The 16411-nt window shown below is 48.1% G+C and overlaps 3 protein-coding genes across 7 annotated transcripts in view; 1 reads left to right on the top strand and 2 right to left on the bottom strand.

Moving 5' to 3' along the window:
* Positions 1-693: 693 nt before the first annotated feature.
* On the bottom strand, positions 694-5375 carry YIPF3 (Yip1 domain family member 3). 3 transcript variants are annotated; one of them, XM_063097032.1, is made up of 9 exons: positions 5126-5375; positions 4286-4483; positions 4006-4112; positions 2444-2489; positions 2217-2309; positions 1921-2052; positions 1613-1726; positions 1292-1415; positions 694-1164 (listed from the first exon to the last, which is right to left on the bottom strand). In XM_063097032.1, the coding sequence occupies exons 1-9, from the start codon at positions 5204-5206 to the stop codon at positions 1016-1018; spliced, it is 1044 nt and encodes a 347-aa protein (XP_062953102.1). In that variant the 5' UTR covers positions 5207-5375; the 3' UTR covers positions 694-1015. The 3 variants fall into 3 exon arrangements, with proteins under 3 accessions (XP_062953102.1, XP_062953104.1, XP_062953103.1); XM_063097034.1 differs by lacking the exon at positions 1921-2052; XM_063097033.1 differs by lacking the exon at positions 1292-1415.
* Positions 5376-5475: 100 nt separating this feature from the next.
* On the top strand, positions 5476-9861 carry POLR1C (RNA polymerase I and III subunit C). Of its 3 annotated transcripts, none has more exons than XM_063097582.1 (9): positions 5476-5566; positions 5693-5764; positions 7549-7656; positions 7871-8003; positions 8280-8399; positions 8489-8641; positions 8825-8974; positions 9093-9209; positions 9517-9861. In XM_063097582.1, the coding sequence occupies exons 1-9, from the start codon at positions 5498-5500 to the stop codon at positions 9633-9635; spliced, it is 1041 nt and encodes a 346-aa protein (XP_062953652.1). In that variant the 5' UTR covers positions 5476-5497; the 3' UTR covers positions 9636-9861. The 3 variants fall into 3 exon arrangements, with proteins under 3 accessions (XP_062953652.1, XP_062953653.1, XP_062953654.1); XM_063097583.1 differs by having other exon boundaries at positions 9535-9861; XM_063097584.1 differs by lacking the exon at positions 8489-8641.
* A 2331-nt stretch (positions 9862-12192) lies between these two features.
* Positions 12193-16411, bottom strand: part of XPO5 (exportin 5) — a 42517-nt gene continuing 38298 nt past the window's right edge. Inside the window, exons 25-32 of the mRNA XM_063097723.1 lie at positions 16085-16131; positions 15557-15651; positions 14809-14871; positions 13926-14008; positions 13339-13446; positions 13060-13197; positions 12721-12885; positions 12193-12351 (exon numbers count right to left, since the gene is read on the bottom strand). Coding sequence (XP_062953793.1) covers positions 12214-12351; positions 12721-12885; positions 13060-13197; positions 13339-13446; positions 13926-14008; positions 14809-14871; positions 15557-15651; positions 16085-16131 — 837 coding nt within the window. The 3' untranslated portion in view covers positions 12193-12213. The remainder of the gene's footprint in view (positions 12352-12720; positions 12886-13059; positions 13198-13338; positions 13447-13925; positions 14009-14808; positions 14872-15556; positions 15652-16084; positions 16132-16411) is intronic.

Below are 16411 nucleotides of genomic sequence, written 5' to 3' on the forward strand. Positions count from 1 at the left end.
TCTTTCTGCGAGTCCCTTCATTAGGACAGAAAGATGCTGTTGACCCAGCTTGGTAGAGTAATGAGAGGATTTTAAAAATATATATTGTATAGTGTAGGGAGGTCAGAAGCCCTATTCTGTTAACTACCTGAACTAACTTCTTAATTGGAGATTAAAGGGGTGGGGGAGTTCGTGGTGCTATACTAGGGGTGGTGGTTGTTTTTAAGAGTCAACAGCACTCTTGAAAAGGACAAAGAAAAACTGAAGGTAGCTGGCCTCAGTAAAACGAGGGCATAGGCAAGTTTGGCTTCAAGTGTGAGCTCCATAAGAAAATTATCCCCACAACGGCCCAGGTGCAGAAGGTCTTGTAATGACATGGGGTTTAGTCTGGAAGTTTGTGTCCTATTGTCGGTGCTCCATTGGCTTCCCAAGAGTGCAGCTGAGTCCAGGATCAAGCTGGGTGTTCTGTTCCATCAAACTTATGACTCTTGTGCTTGAGGCCTCCCTGCTGCTCCATGGGTCAGATGTCCCCTGCCCTCAGGGGTGGGTTCCATATTCAATCACTGTCTTCTATGTAGACTGTCCCAACCTCATCCTGTCTGGGTGAGGGTACAAGGAAGGGAACACGTGACATTACCACTGCTGACAAAAGAATAAAGTGTACAGGAAGTAGGGTGTCAGGGAAACTACTGGAATGGTAGGTGCAGTTCCAGATTTCAATCAATATTTTAATTAAGTCTATATTTAGCAAGACAACATGGGAGAGATAAAAGAGGAAGGAAGGGGTAGGTGGTGAGGGGGCCTCAGTGGAGCTGACCCACTTTCTGCACTGGCTGCAGAGCCTTGCAGTCCTGGCCAGGAGCTGGCCTTGTGCCCTTCAGAAGCCCCTACAGGCATCAAAGAGGTGCTTAAGCAGCTACAGCTCAGTGGCAGCTGCAGACCCCATCAAAGAGTCACATGTCATCAGAACTGTCCTTTAATCTTCCTCCACTCTGCAGCTGGGGGAGAGAGGGCTGGCCAAAGATTTCAGGTAGGGTCAGTGTGACTGAAGGGCCACCGCGACAGCCTTGGCTGTGGTGTTGAGCACGGTGGTGGGAAGCCTAGCAGCAGGGAGCATGGCAGGGATGTCTCTGGGGACTCTCTGCATGGGCGGAACGTTGGGACCCTCCAGTGTGTCCAGGATCCCTGAAAGGAGGAGGATGAAAGGTGAGTGAGAGTTGGCTGGGCCCAGCGCACAGGCCATCTCATTTAGCCCCCTGCCCTACGCAGCTGTTCTCCTGCTCTCCCTAACCCAGGTCCTCCTGCCACTTACCCTCTACCACCTTGTGGTAGGCAAAATGCAGATAGAGCAGGAAGAGCATATGCAGGGCAGCCAGGGTGCCACAGAGGAGCAGCCGCTGTGTGGGACCCACAGTCCGTGACACCAACACTGCCACCTAGGGCCATAGGAACACAGCTCAGAGGGCCTGGTTCCAAAGTGATGCATGGGGAGAAGATACCCCCACCCAGGGCAGAATCATCTTTGGGCCGTTCCCTCCCATTTAGAGCCCTTTGTGGGTTGGACAACTCTGGGCTGTCTGCTCCAAATCCCTGGGAGGACGGCCCAACCCTGAAAATCTCTTGCCCAGCTTACCATTCGCAGGGTGGACAGCCCACCCACCAGCAGCCAGAAGAGGTAGAAGAGGGCATGGAGGTGGATGTTATAGGTGATGAACAGGACAATGCAGTGCCCAAAGAGGCCATAGCCCTGGGAAGGAGGATGGTGGAGAGGAAAATCACTCAGGTTGGGCTGGCCTCTGGCCCTTCCTGGGGATCCTGGGAATTAAATGGACCACTGGCCTCCTCCTGTTCTAGGCCCTGGGGCCCCAGTACAGACACAGACCAAGGCTTGGCTATTCTTTTTAAGATTACCCTTGCCCACCACCATGCCTGGCTCCTTACCAGCAGTGCCAGCATCTGAAGCATAGTGATCTGGGCGTTGCACAGGTAGGCAAGGAAGTAAATGAAGGATGAGACACCCAGCCAATAGCCGAAGCAGGTGCCAATGGCTGTGCCCATCAGGGTGCCCTCCCGCTGTGGAGTGAAGGCTCTATTTAGTCCTGGGAGGCCTCTGATCTCAGCCTCACCCAGGGTATCTCCTTCAGGCGCTGCCCCTGCCTTGCTCCAGACATCATCTTCCCCTTGGGCAGCTTTCAACCCAGTTCAGCCACCCTCCCAAAGTTCTCTGTCCTGCTTACAATAATGGTGTCAGATGTCTTCATCCCGTGGAGAAGGATGGCAACCAGCGTGAAGACCAGCATGAGAGGTCCATAGAGTTCACCTGCAATTTTCTGACAATATACCAACTCATTCAGTCTGGAGGGTACAATGGCTCTTGTTTATGCCTTCCCAGGCTTTGCCTGGTGCCCCCACCCTTAGCTCTGGTGCCTCCCCCAGCTCTCCAGACATGCCACTCCCTATTCACCTGGGGAAAGTTGACCATCTTGATAGGGATCATGGATTCCAGAAGCCTGGGAGAGGAGAAGAGAGATGAGATGAGAGCAGAGACAGCACTAGGTTCTGGAGGGCAAAGCCTGAATCTTATTCATCTCTCCAACTCCATGGAATGGGGCCTGGCCCATAAGACATGCTGGATGATAGGGGGAGAAAAGGGTGGTAAAGACAGATAGGGAATGAGAAAATCACTTCTTTGCCCTAAAAATACTTCCAGGAAAGACAACCCTCTGAAACTGACCTGACTGAAGCAGCAGCTATAAGGAGATCTCAGAGCCCAGCTGGGCCTTGGGAGAGCGACCGTTTACCTATTTGGCCCCCTCCCCTCAGGCAAACCTCAGCAGAGAGTACCCTGAATTCAGAGCTGTGACGGGAAGCCCTGGGAAAGGTTTAGAAGGAAAGGTGTTACTGAGGGAACCATTACGCTTCCTGCTTACCATTCCTCCAGGCACTGCTGAGCATTTTCTTGTAAAATGTATTTGAAGTGGTATGCAAATTCCACACAGAAGGAATAAAAGTACAGGTCACTTCCCCACTCTCTCTTTTTTTTTTTTTTTTTTAAAGATGACCGGTAAGGGGATCTTAACCCTTGACTTGGTGTTGTGAGCACCACGCTCAGCCAGTGAGCAAACCGGCCATCCGTATATGGGATCCGAACCCAGGGCCTTGGTGTTATCAGCACCGTACTCTCCCGAGTGAGCCACGGGCCGGCCCAACTTCCCCACTCTCTTAAGTGACTAGCTTCTACTAACAGATTTTACTTCTTCTGGGAAACTTGCCCTGTCCACCCACTAGGCTACTTTTGGCTCAGGTGGCCTTCCCGTGTGCCCTGTCATAGCATGAGTACTGTACATAGCATCTCATAGCACAGCACATGAGTACATAGCATTGTAACTGCACTTGGGGGCAAGGCTACCATCTTTATTCACCACTGAATCAGACACCATTAGTATAGTGCCTGGCACAGAGCAAATGCTTAATAAATACTTGCTGGGTGTCCCTGGTTATCTGGTAAGCATTGATTAAATCAAAGGATAAACAAAGAACTTGGTCCAGATTAAATCCAGTTCTTGAAGTCACTCAAAAACTATGGACTCCTGTTCAGAGACTGTTCTGGTGCTAGGAATAAAAACATAAACAAGACAGAGCCTCATTTTGAGGAGCTGTTGGTTTCTCCAAAGACAGACCCAGGAATAAGAAAGTACAGCGGTGTTGAAGTGCTATTAGAGGAAGGTGCACAGGTCTATGGGAGCACCAAGAGGAACAAAATGGGGATGGGGCTGAGGAATGTGGAACAAAGGAAGTGCCATTTGATTTAGGTTTTGAAGGAAGGTGAGTAGTCCGCTAGATGGAAAAGAGGAGGAAGGCAATAAGTTATTGCCATATTGTGTTCAGTGACAGGTGCAGTGATGAGGGGTAATAGGGCCATTAAAAAGAGGAGCCCATCAGAGCTCAGGGCTTGGTATCTGACTGTAGTTTGGATGAAGGACTAGGTGTTAGGAGGGAAGCTTCTGTCAGGAGAAGGATCCTCACCTGCTTCGCACCTGGGCAGGCTCCACATCAAAGTAGGGTCTCAGGATGTCGATGTTGGCGTACAAACTGAAGGCCCTGGAGGCTTGTCTCTTCCCTGCCTGCCACATCTGAAGTAAGGAAAATGCGGGTCTTGTGAGAGTCTTGGCTCTAGACCCTGTTGCCTATTTTCTGTTGGACTTCTAACCGGGCAACCTGGGGTGAACATCACCAGCACCAACTCCAGAACATGGGATATGCCTAGGTATACTTTTCCGCCTGCCAGCGATCCAATCTTGCTTACCTGATCAGCCACTTGCCTGCTCAGCTGTCCCTTAAAGCCTTTCATGCCCAGGAACTCCCCATCCTCTTCTTCGGCAGCAGCTGCATCAGCGTCTACTTCTTCCTCGCGCAGGCGCTGATGCAGCTCACCCATATCCTCGAAGCTGGAGCCTGAGGTATCATCCATGTTCTCCATGTCAATCACAGCTGAGCCCCCACTCTGTGAAGACAATGGCTCCTAGAATGCAAGACCTTTCTGTTCCATCCATTAAGTCCTCCTCTGCATATCCCAGGGTTTGGGGCTTTGTTCTTCCATTGCTGAGGATATGGCTTCGAATCACTACAGATTATGCCGCTCTCTTCTCCCTCATTTGCTCTCAGAACACTTGATAGCTAGTTTTGGCGTTCTTTTCTAGCCTAGGAAACCCGCTACTTGTCTTTCATTCGTGTCTTTCTCCTACCTTTCCTATTAAAGCCTGAAAGGGCTGGAAAAATGCCTATTTCCTCTGTATTTCCCCAGTCCCAAAGAAGACTATACACACTAAGTTTTTTAGCGAGTGCCTGTGAATCCTGCACACCCCCACCATGCCTAACCCCGACCGACTTCCTAACTTGTCCCGAAAGCAAGCGCACACTCTTGCCAACGCCTCAGGCGGGCCCACAGACCCGAGGTCCTCCGGCTGGAGTACTAGTCTGGGCTTGTCAGCACTAGTCCCAACGACTTTCGCGTGCACGAAGACCCAAAGGAGAGGAAAAACTGTAGCAAATGGAGATTTCCAGGCCCCGACAGAAAATCCCCACGACAGTTCAGGACGGCCGCCGGCCCTGGGTTGCTGGCAGCCGGGAGCACTGGGGCCATTACCTGAATGTTTTCTTCGAACCCTCCCCATTCCGGGCCAGCTCCATTTCGGGAGCCGCCAGCCGGCGCCGCCGTAGTTGCCATGTCCCTTGAGGGCTCCCGTCGCTGGAGCCCGCTCGAGCCCCGCGCGCGGAGGAGGAGTGGGCGAAACGTGGGATTGAGGCAGGGAGATGTCCAGGGTCGAGAAGGAGAGGTGGGACCAGCCGGAACGCAAAAAAGAGAAACCCGGATGTTTGGCCAACACTGACTTCCGGAAGCTGGGGACGTAGACGGAGGCGGGGGAAAGTCTCGCGATACTTAAAATTCCAGGAGGCGGTACGTTGCTACGGAGACGGAGGAGGGCTATCAAACGCACGAGCCAGTTTGAGGTTGAAGATGGCGGCTGCTCAGGCGGTAGAAGAAATGCGGAGCCGCGTGGTTCTAGGGGAGTTCGGCGTTCGCAATGTAAGTCTTGTGGCCTTGAGCTCTGGAGGAGGAATGAGAGCGGAACAGGGATGAGTTTGGATCGGAGTGGGAACGGGCTTGACCTCGCATCCTCTTCGTGGACAGACTCGTTTCTCTTTGATCTAGGTTCATACCACTGACTTTCCCGGTAACTATTCCGGTTATGATGATGCCTGGGACCAGGACCGCTTCGAGAAGGTGGGTGAGTCCAGAGGTGTCCGGAGAGGATATGAGGGCCAGACCGTGTGATCTGAGCAGCTTGTGCCTCGGAAGCTGCTCTTGTAATAAAGCTCCATTTGTAAAACGTTTATTGAGCAATGTGCTAGGCACTTCGTATACAGGCCAAATTAGACACGGTTTCTGTCCCGTTAGCGGTTGCTAGCGGTAAGGACGGCGGGGATGGGGTGGGGGGTATCCCCCAGTCACTTAATCTAGAATAGGAAGTGGGGCCAGAGAGGTACATAAGATTTCATGACATCTGGATTTAGGCTTGAACGATGAGTAAAAGTTGAGAACAGCGAAGAGTGAGGGGGACTAAAAACAGGAGCTGAATTAGGAAGGCATTGGACATTGGACAGTCCCAGAATGTCCAAGCAATTCATTATTGCTGGAATTTCAAGTAGGCCTGTGTGAGTGGTAGGCAAGACTGGAGTGCATCTTAGGCATTGTAGGTACCAGGGAGCTTTTGAGGAATTCTTAAGCAGACATCAGATTTGCAGATGAGAGAATGAATTTGAGGGGGATCATATATAGGGCAGGCAGATCTGTTAGACTGTGTAGGGGAGCTGAGGTTGAAGGAACCTAATAAGAACTAATAAGACTGTGATGGTGGAAAAAGAGTAAAGTGGGGATTGAGGGTAACTTTGTGATTGCTTTGATAAGGGCTGTGAGGAAGGAGCGTAAGAAGACCTGACTTGGGGAAACTTCTCTGATGGATAGTGGTGTCATTTACTGATAAAGAGCAATGGGTCTGGGGAAGAATGATGATGCATTCAGTTTCCTGCGTTTGGAGAAATCTAGCAGGCTAGTAGACTATACCTTTGAAATGAAATCAGAAGTGAGTTAAAAATTTGGGAGTTAGTACAGTGTTAAGCTAGGGTTAGGGCTCACAGACCCCTCGAGCCCGTTGTACAGACTGGGTCACAAACCCTTCACACGCAGGTCTACGAGCTAGGTAATAGGAAAAGGTCCTGGGAGCCCTGGGTAAAAAAAAATTATTAGGCTTTATTCAGAGCTAGGAGCAGCTGTCCTAGTGGCCTCCTGGAGCATCCTGAGAAGCACCGTGGATCAGAGCCGTTAGTCCTTTATACTTAAGTCCATAATCCAGGACACCTGGGTGCACATATGCAAGTACATTAGACAATAACCAAGGAACACCTGGGTGCACGTGCATATTTACATCAAATGCTTGGCAAGATTCCAAACATCTGAGGGGCTCTATTTTCCTATATTTTCCCAACAGTACAGGTAGTTGCTAAAACCACGAGTGTGGTTGAGGTCACCTGGAAAACAGTGATATTTGGGGGGTGGGAGGAAGATAGTGAATTTAGAAGGAATCATTAGAGAAGAAAGAGAACAAGATTGGTGCTCAGAAACCAAGGGAGTAGAGTTTGAAAAAGGGAGATTTTGTCAATAATGCCAAATAAAAATAATGCCAGATAATGTCAATAGTAAGATAAGGATTGAGTAGCATTAACTTGACTAAGGAGTATGGAAGTTTCTGTTCTTAAGTAGAATAGCTTCTTTATTTGCTTTGTCTGGAAGCCACATTGCATAGGGTTTTCAATGAGTGGAAGATAAAAACTTGTCAAGAAACTAAAGAAAGGATGGGGGAGGAAGAACAACTAATGAGGGACAGTTGGGCAAAGGGAGGTTTTTGGATGAGAGAGGATGGTAATGCATTGAGGGAATTATCCAGGGGGGAGTTGTAGAGAGATCACACAGAGAGCAGGCTTCACTTAATGTTTTTCCTGTCCATCTAGAATTTCCGTGTGGATGTGGTACACATGGATGAAAATTCACTGGAGTTTGACATGGTGGGAATTGATGCAGCCATTGCCAATGCTTTTCGACGAATTCTGTTAGCTGAGGTATCGTCAACACATGATGGCAAGGCTGTAGAATTGTCTCAAATTGTCCCTCCCCCTTTTTTTCCTGAAATTTTGCTGAGCATTTCTCCTCATCCTTTGTAAACTTTTCATTAAGCATTCTTCTAGGAAGAGGTCTTTTACTATCTCAGGAGGTGGGGGATAGGTGGGGAGTTTTACTGGGTTTTTGCAGATGGGTGATTGTTTCTTTGGGCAGGTGCCAACTATGGCTGTGGAAAAAGTCCTGGTGTACAACAACACATCCATTGTCCAGGATGAGATCCTTGCTCACCGCCTGGGGCTTATTCCCATTCATGCTGACCCCCGTCTTTTTGAATATCGGAACCAAGGTGAGGGTCTAAGAAAATAAAATTTTGAGATAAGTGAAACAGCTCTCTCCTGAAGTAGATTCTGGAGTCAGACTGCCTGGGTTCAAATTTTGGATTGATTACTGTGTGATCTTGGGCAAGTTGTCTTTTAGTACATCAGTGTTTTCATCTGTGAGAACCCTTGCCTTCCTACGTTTGTCAAGGATGAAATGAGAAATGTAGGTAAAACATTCAACATAGTGGTGGGTGTGCAAATGCTCACTAGTTCTTTAAGAGCTGCTGCCTTCATTTGTGCAGGAGATGAAGAAGGAACAGAGATAGATACTCTGCAGTTTCGGCTGCAAGTTAGGTGCACTCGGAACCCCCATGCTGCAAAGGATTCCTCTGACCCCAATGAACTCTACGTGAACCACAAAGGTGAGCAGTGGCAGGGTGAGGAAGAGGGCCCACCTGCTGGTGGGTGCTAGTTTTAGGGAGTGAGGTCTTTTGACATATTTTTCCTCCAGTGTACACCAGGCACATGACATGGGTCCCCCTGGGGAACCAGGCTGACCTCTTCACGGAGGGCACTATCCGACCAGTGCATGACGATATCCTCATTGCTCAGCTGAGGCCTGGCCAGGAGATTGACCTGCTCATGCACTGTGTCAAGGGCATTGGTAAGAACCCTATGGGCCTGCTCGGGGCAGAGTAGTTTGATTACAGTGGGGTAAGGTATGACCGAGGAACTCAGCTGAGACGTTCCTGACAGGCAGTAAGCCAGCGGATTTGTGCTTTTGCTCTCAGTGGCTTAGGAGTATGAAGAAGGGTTCACCACAGGCCGATTTCCCTTTTCCCTCCAGGCAAAGATCATGCCAAGTTTTCACCAGTGGCGACAGCTAGTTACAGGCTTCTGCCAGACATCACCCTGCTTGAACCTGTGGAAGGAGAGGCAGCTGAGGAGTTGAGCCAGTGTTTCTCACCTGGAGTTATTGAAGTGCAGGAAGTCCAAGGTATGGTATTTAGGATGCTGTTCAGGTCAGGACCTAAAGTATATTTTCTTTGAAAGTGGTAGAGAGAAATAGAAGCTCTGAGCCCCTACCAGACAAGGTATAACATGGTTTTCATTAGGTAAAAAGGTGGCCAGAGTTGCCAATCCCCGGCTGGATACCTTCAGCCGGGAAATCTTCCGGAATGAGAAGCTGAAGAAGGTTGTACGGCTTGCCCGGGTTCGGGATCATTATATCTGTGAGTATGAAAGGGTGAGGCGAGTGGGAGGGTAGGGGCAGTACTCTTTGGTGCTTTCAGAGTCCACATGTGGAATTCAGGAATAACTTGTATCAGGAGCTTTTTTTTTTTTTTTTTGTCGTTTTTTCGTGACCGGCACTCAGCCAGTGAGTACACCGGTCAGTCCTATATAGGATCCGAACCCGCGGCGGGAGCGTTGCCGCGCTGCCAGCGCAGCACTCTACCAAGTGCGCCACGGGGCTCGGCCCTATCAGGAGCTTTTTAATGGCAAGCCCTGCCTGAGCTAAAGTGTCTCTTTGGTCCCCAGTCTCTGTTGAATCCACAGGGGTGTTACCACCAGATATTCTGGTGAGTGAAGCCATCAAAGTACTGATGGGGAAGTGCCGGCGGTTCTTGGACGAACTAGATGCAGTTCAGATGGAGTGAAGTTTGCACTGGCATGTTATTGGGAATGGTTGGCATTAGAAGTTCCTGAAGCAAGCTGAAAGTTTTGGGTTCTGACATGCCTCTACAGGACTGCTGTACAGAGAGCCCAGTGTGACTAGGGGTCCTGAGTTTTGTGGGACAACTTTTTTCAATCATTTTGTTAAATGTGCCACAGAATGAGACTTTTATGCCTTTGTAAGGCCTTTGATGTAAATAAATTCATGTCCAAACAAATTATTTTTTTTCAGAGACTTCTTGAGTTTTGGTCTAAAAATATGGGGCCTCACTTCAGAACAGATTTGGCATTTAGCAGTTAAGAACACTGGGCTCAGATGTCACTTGCAGGTTAGGGCCACGTCCTTCTAAAGCCTCCTAAGAAATGCTAAATTAAGGTGGTTTCTGGGGGCACAGGCAAACTCTAGGAGCCAGAATGAATGTGCCATTTTGCCACTTTCCTGGATTACAAGGGAGGTTCCTGATAGGAAAAAGGATTGTTGATAGCAGTCCAAATCATGTTGCTATTGACAGCTCCACAAAGAATAGCAGTGATTCCCTATGGATGATCCGTGGGGGTCCAGTCCAGCAGTCACACATGAAAGACACTGTGAGAATGGTATGGGTTGCCTGATCTAAGTGGGTTAGGAATAGAAATCTTGGGCCCGCCCGTGGCTCACTTGGGAGAGTGTGGTGCTGATAACACCCAAGGCCATGGGTTCAGATCCCTATATAGGGATGGCTGTTTAGCTCACTTGGGAGAGTGTCGTGCTAACAGCATCGTCAAGGGTTAAGATCCCCTTACCAGTCATCTTTTTAAAAAAAGGAATAGAAATCTTTTTCTAACTGGCAATGCTACTTTAGAAAGCTTGACATACAAGGTCCGTCAGTCACAGTTCTGTCTGTCTAGGCCCCTTAGCAGGATGCTCATGAGAAAGTAACTATGGATTATGTCACCGGTTCTAAGATTGGTTTGAAAAAGGCAGATGGGGCCCTTTCTTTATGAAACAGATTTTTACTAACATGCAGATGTGCTTTAGAGTTAATGTTTCTACAAAAAGTTTTCTATAAACAATAGAAAATTTCTAGCATGAAATCACAGGATGTTAAAAATATTACAACACAATAAATACAATGATACCCTCCACAGCCCCAACCAGACAAAGGAGTAGGCAGCTATCAAGTTTGGAGGGAAACATTCTTTGAGATCATCTTCACAATCAACAGAAACCCAAAGCACCACGCAGGAAGAGGGAGCAGAGGCAAGTCTGAGCAGCAGAGATGGCAATATGAGACTCCAAGTCACGCTTCCCCAGCTTTGCCTCTTCCCAACCCTACCCTGCTGGTGGCTTCTACCAGCTAAAAGCTGTGGCTTTAGTCCACTCTGGCGCCTCTCACTGAAACCCTCTTGTCAGTGGATTGAGTGGATGACAATCCTGTCTTTGTACAGAGCACATGGATACACACTCTGGTTTCTGTACTCATTAAGCCTGCCTATGGCCAGTAATAACCTCAGGGATAGGTCCCATATCCATGACCCCCTTTTACAGAGCCTTCCAGTGACCTCTAGAATGGACTAACAGTACAGGTTATGATGGGAAGGCATATTTTGTTTTCTTTTGGAAATGGCCCTTGAGAAAAGTGACCAGGGACCTGAAAGACCATGAGATTTTGAAGGCACCTGGACTGACTCAGTCCTAGGAGCAGACCAGTGGCTTTGCTAGCTGCTTGTCACAGATATAGCCCAGTTGGTTTGCATTATCCTTGGATGACAATAGCATCATGTGGTACTAGGTAGGGTACTGTGGCTCTTGTGCCTGAGTGAGCCCTGAGGCTGGGGAAACCAGATTGAAGGGTTATTCATGGAAGGGGGTAAGATGAGTGAGTTATAAAGGGGATGTTAGATAGCACGAAAGACTGTCTAGCCATAGTCCCTGGAAGTACTACACTTGATACTGTGCCTAGAGTTTGGCAGTAGCCTGTACCATGGATCCCATCAGGTGACCAGATTCTTGCTCAAAACAAAGATGAGGAAACTGGCCAAGTACAGTTCAGCATGTAGCACCTAACCCAGATATGCCCCTGGGGGTGGGGGTGGGGAAGGTTCCCTGCCAGTCCAGCAGCAATGGGGGCTCAGTGTGACTTGCAGTGGTCCAGGAGAAACTCTCCAGCACAAATAGCTGAGGGCTGAGCCCTTGCTGCAAGCCTGGCTATTCGCAGTGCTGGGCATAGCACCCCTCGTTACCATTCTGGACAGATGTGGCTGCATGGGGGCAGGAGGGCTAGGGGAGAAGGGCTGCTCTGCTCTAGCTTTTCTTGGAAAAGCTAAAACTCCAAGTAGAATGGGAACCACCTGGGACATCTAGACAGAATGGTATCAACCCTAACTCCCTTTCTTGATAGGTTAGTATAATTACTTCTGGCCTTGCACAGGGCCCACTCTCTCCAGCTCCAGACCTGGACCTCTCTCCAGGCTGACAATGGTGGAAAGTGAGGTGGCAGTGCGAGAGGGGCCTAGAGATTGGCTGCAAAGTGGAAGAAGAGATGACAATAAAGGCCGAGGAAGGATGCCCAAAAGCTTGATTCAGGGTTCAAAGATGGTGGCCAGGCTGCCCCCGTCGTTGTCCAGCACCTCTGTCTCCAGCATTGGCTTTGTTTTTTTGAAAAGTGAGGGAAGATTCTTAATATGAACTTCTTTTCGGAACTGCTCTCCCAAGGGTTTCTGTGGAAAAGAAATGAGGAAGAACTAATGCCAGGCCCCGAATAGTGGGTTAAAAACCATCCTATTATTTTTATTTATTTTATTTATTTTATTTAAAAGATGACCAGTAAGGGGATCTTAACCCTCGACTTGGTGTTGTCAGCACCATGCTCACCCAGTGAGCAAACCGGCCATCCCTATATGGGATCCGAACCCAGGGCCTTGGTGTTATCAGCACCACGCTCTCCCGAGTGAGCCACAGGCCGGCCCAAAAACCATCCTATTATAATGGTTAATGACTACAGTTGGTTTCTGGTTTGCCTGTACACATGGTCTAAGACCACAAGCCACTTGTAGGGTTGGGAGCACTAATGGAGGTGCATGACCTACCCCGATGCAACCAGCAATGAGGCGTTTGAATTGGTCCTTCCGGCGCTTGTCAGCTACTTTCTGCAGGGAGGGGTTCAAAAGCTTGCAGTCAAACTGGTCCAGAGAGTCCTTCTGTATTTCAGGGATCTGCTCCATCACAGCCCTTATCTCCAGGTACCTGGGGCGCTGATAAGTGGGGATAAACTCACTGCCACCTTCCTTACCCTGCCACACCCACCCCTCAGGGGCAGCACTAGCAATTTGGCAGATGCCTAAATTTATTATAAGGCCCAAGAGACTGGGAGCAGGCCATGAGCGATGAAGTCACAGCCATCCTGCCCCCATGATCTTTCCACTCACCAGCGCCTCATATATCTGGAAGGCCAGGTGGACCAGGGAAGCCATGCACCCGTCGTGCTGCCCGTGTGTCTGTAAGCCTTTTAGCACACTGGTGAAAAGCCATGTGACGGCCTCTGCGAGCAGTGTCCCTGACAGCACCTGGGGAGACAGCTGTGCTCAGGGCCACAGGGTGCCTCTCTGAAGGCCCCAGCACCACAATTCTTCCAACTGATTCATTCAGTCAATCCACATGACCCAAACCTTCCATGCGGGGCGGGGAGAAGGAGTAAATAACCATACTTGTTTGAGGAGAGGCCAGCAGAGCTGTGTGGTTGTCCTCTGGCAGGACAGAGTATCCTTCCAGGCCAGGGAATTGAAGGCTGTAATTAATAGTGCTGTACAAACATCCTAAACAGGAAAGGATGAAGGATCACAATGGGAAAATAAGCACAATTTTCTCCATTTTTAAACATCAGAAGTTTTAATAGGTAAGCAGAAAAATGATAAAAGCAGATACTAAAGAGTAGTCAGTTTACTTTCTCTATTTCTGTAAATTAGACAGTCAAAAAGAAGAAAAAAAATCAATATATAAGAGAAAACCTACGTTGTAGGAGGGAGACAAAGCTTAGGTCTGGGGTAGGCTAAACACCAAGGATTTGCATTAACATGTCCTTGTGATTTTCCGAGAGCCTTTGCCCATGCCAGCATGGGAGACACTACAGCCCTGTGCCTTTTCCTTTGTTTTCTCTAGGAGCTTTAGGAACCAGGAATTTATAAAAAGGAGTACTACCAAAAAACTCTTTTGATGGCATCATAGAGTATGAGAAGTGGAAGCTGGCTCCCCAGATAGGCAAGAAGAAAAGGTGTCACTTGCCCCATCTACCCACCTCGTGCTTCATCAGACATTTGCCCAGGTCTGTAAGCTCTGCCATGGCTGAGGGGGTTACCTCTGTGGCCATCATCTCTTCATCTGTAAGCAGAGTAGAATGTTAAGCTCTACCCTTTCAGAAAGGAGAAGAATATCTTGTTCTGACAGAAGCCTCAAAACCAAAGCAAAATTTAGTATCCTGGGCTGACTGGTGGCTGCAAAGTACTAACTAGGACAGCACCCCATCCCCAGCACCATGAGTTAGCTGTAGAAGCCCATGGCCATGGCTGATCTACAGATGCGTCTAGATGTACCTGTGAGAAACAAGGGAGCTGCTGGGCAATAACCTAAAAGACTGCAAATGCTGAGGATCTTTTGTCCTTGAACAAATATTTGAGTACTCACTATAACAGGCACTGATTTAATTACTGGAAATACAAAGGAATAGGGCAGAGTTCCCTGACAGGAATTTACATTCTAGTGAGGGAGATAGGTAATAAATGAATAAATAAAAAAAACAATGTCAGGTAGTGATAAGTGCTATAAAGAAAAATAAAGCAGAGGAAGAACAGAGTGGCTGGAGTTGCTATTTTTGATACATTGGTCATGGAAGACCTCTTGGAAGAGGTGACATTTCAGCAGAGACCTGAATGAAGCAAGGGAATAGGCCATGTGTATAGTCAGGAGAAAATCATTCCAGACAGAGGACTCGGCCCTGAGGTGGGAGTATGCTGAATGAACACAGCAAGACGGCCTGCACAGATAATAGCTACATGTATGAGGACTCATCCTCACCAGACTACTAGGGAAACAGTTTCTACAGGAACTGAACTGGTTCAGAAGGAACAATATTTAGAGTCCTAAGAGCAGACCTCTGAGGGCCAGGCAACAGGCTCACTTACCATCTCCATCTGCAGAGGGAGCAGTACTGTGGTCAGCACCTTTCTTTGAAACACAGCAAACCGCTAAAGCAAGAAAGCAGGATTATTGGGTGAAGAGACGGTTATATACTGCCATCAGACAACAGCCACCTCAGGCTGACTGATCCCAAACTGTCTCTGGCCAGGTGAGGTGGGGAGATGGGGTACCAAACAGGACACAAAGATCAGCTTCACAAATAGAAATAAAAGCATTTTAATAACCTTGACCAGACAGTATTCTGGTCCCTCTTCAAGTTTAATTAGCTGGGAGGAAATCACAGAATTCTCTGAGACTAAGTAAGCAGGAGAGGATGCCTGATATATCCCTGGTCTACTTTGAATCTCAAACAAAATGACCAAGTACCACTTCCTTCAACATTTCTGAAAATAGAAAAGACAATCAACAACCCCCATTGTCCAAGAATTAAAAATTTTCCGTTTTGACAAAGCTAGGAAATTATTCCTAACAATACAAATTCCTCCTGCTATTTTAGAATATTTCCTCATATTCTGGCCTTGGTGCAATTCAGTTCACAACTCATAAAACGTCTTCAGGTTGACTTAAGACTATCTAGCTTCTAATCTAGTTAATTATTTATTACCAATCTGTCAGTATTGCTGCAAACACGAATCTTTGCACCAATCTGGACTTCAACAGGTTGGCTGTGTGACCAGCTCTTTTTCCAGGAAAATTCTTCTCTACTACCCATGGTTCCCACAAGCCACTTACTGATTAGGTCCATGACTTCTCGGGTTAACATCCTCACCAGCTGTTCCTCCAGCATCTCTTGAGACTCTGGGTTTTCATCTGCAGCCTCATCTCCACTGCAAAAAACCAGGGGGCAAAGTTCCATGGGAGTGCAAAAAGGGAAGAATAAGGAAAGCAATGACCCTAACCCGACCCTCTGTGCCCACTTTCTTCTCCTGGCTCCCTTTGGATCTGCGTTCTACGCAAATGTTGGGAATTGACAGCAATGATCCATTGAAGGATATTATTACTTGTGATTCTGTCCAGTTGGATAAAGGGTTCAAAATTGTAAGTGGGTAAAGTGAAGGTACCCCCTATAAAGGCTTGATCTCAGAGTCTGCCTACTGGTCACAGCCTGTCCAGATAAGCCATCTATCACCTAGGCTGAGAATGACTATAACCCACAGCCATTCTAGCCCCGGGACAGCAGAATCCCTACCCGCTTCCTTTCCCCACTCTGAACCTGGCTCGCTACCAGCTCATCCAACAAGGAGAGTGGGTATTCCTTACCACAGCAAGCTCCTCTGGTTGATGACTTGCCATTTCTGGGAAAGCCTCTGGGAAAACACACAAAAAAGGTAAGTGCTAGAACTGGGGAGAGGTGTAAATCACATAGTATCTAAGGTCCACTTCATAATGAAGATTAGCTAAGGATGATTCTAGCTATCAATGACAGAGCCTCAGTAGACCCCACAAGGTTAAAAAACCAGATATGGTTTCTGTGACTTCTCCCACATTCATGATGAGGGCAGCATATCAAACACCTCTTTCTTGGAAAGGATTAACATTTTTAGAATTCCTAATTCTCTGAACACATCTGTTTCTCCATCCACCTGG

This window comes from Cynocephalus volans, chromosome 5 (genome assembly GCF_027409185.1).
Source record: "Cynocephalus volans isolate mCynVol1 chromosome 5, mCynVol1.pri, whole genome shotgun sequence".
Lineage (NCBI taxonomy): Eukaryota > Metazoa > Chordata > Mammalia > Dermoptera > Cynocephalidae > Cynocephalus > Cynocephalus volans.

Coding starts and splice junctions, on each gene's coding strand:
- YIPF3 (XM_063097032.1), bottom strand. CDS start 5,206: ATGGCAACTACGGCGGCGCCGGCTGGCGGCTCCCGAAATGGAGCTGGC. Junction 4,484..5,125: donor GGTTCGAAGAAAACATTCAG/GTAATGGCCCCA, acceptor TTGTCTTCACAG/AGTGGGGGCTCAGCTGTGAT. Junction 2,310..2,443: donor AGATGGTCAACTTTCCCCAG/GTGAATAGGGAG, acceptor GTATATTGTCAG/AAAATTGCAGGTGAACTCTA.
- POLR1C (XM_063097582.1), top strand. CDS start 5,498: ATGGCGGCTGCTCAGGCGGTAGAAGAAATGCGGAGCCGCGTGGTTCTA. Junction 8,004..8,279: donor TTTTGAATATCGGAACCAAG/GTGAGGGTCTAA, acceptor TCATTTGTGCAG/GAGATGAAGAAGGAACAGAG. Junction 9,210..9,516: donor GGTTCGGGATCATTATATCT/GTGAGTATGAAA, acceptor TTTGGTCCCCAG/TCTCTGTTGAATCCACAGGG.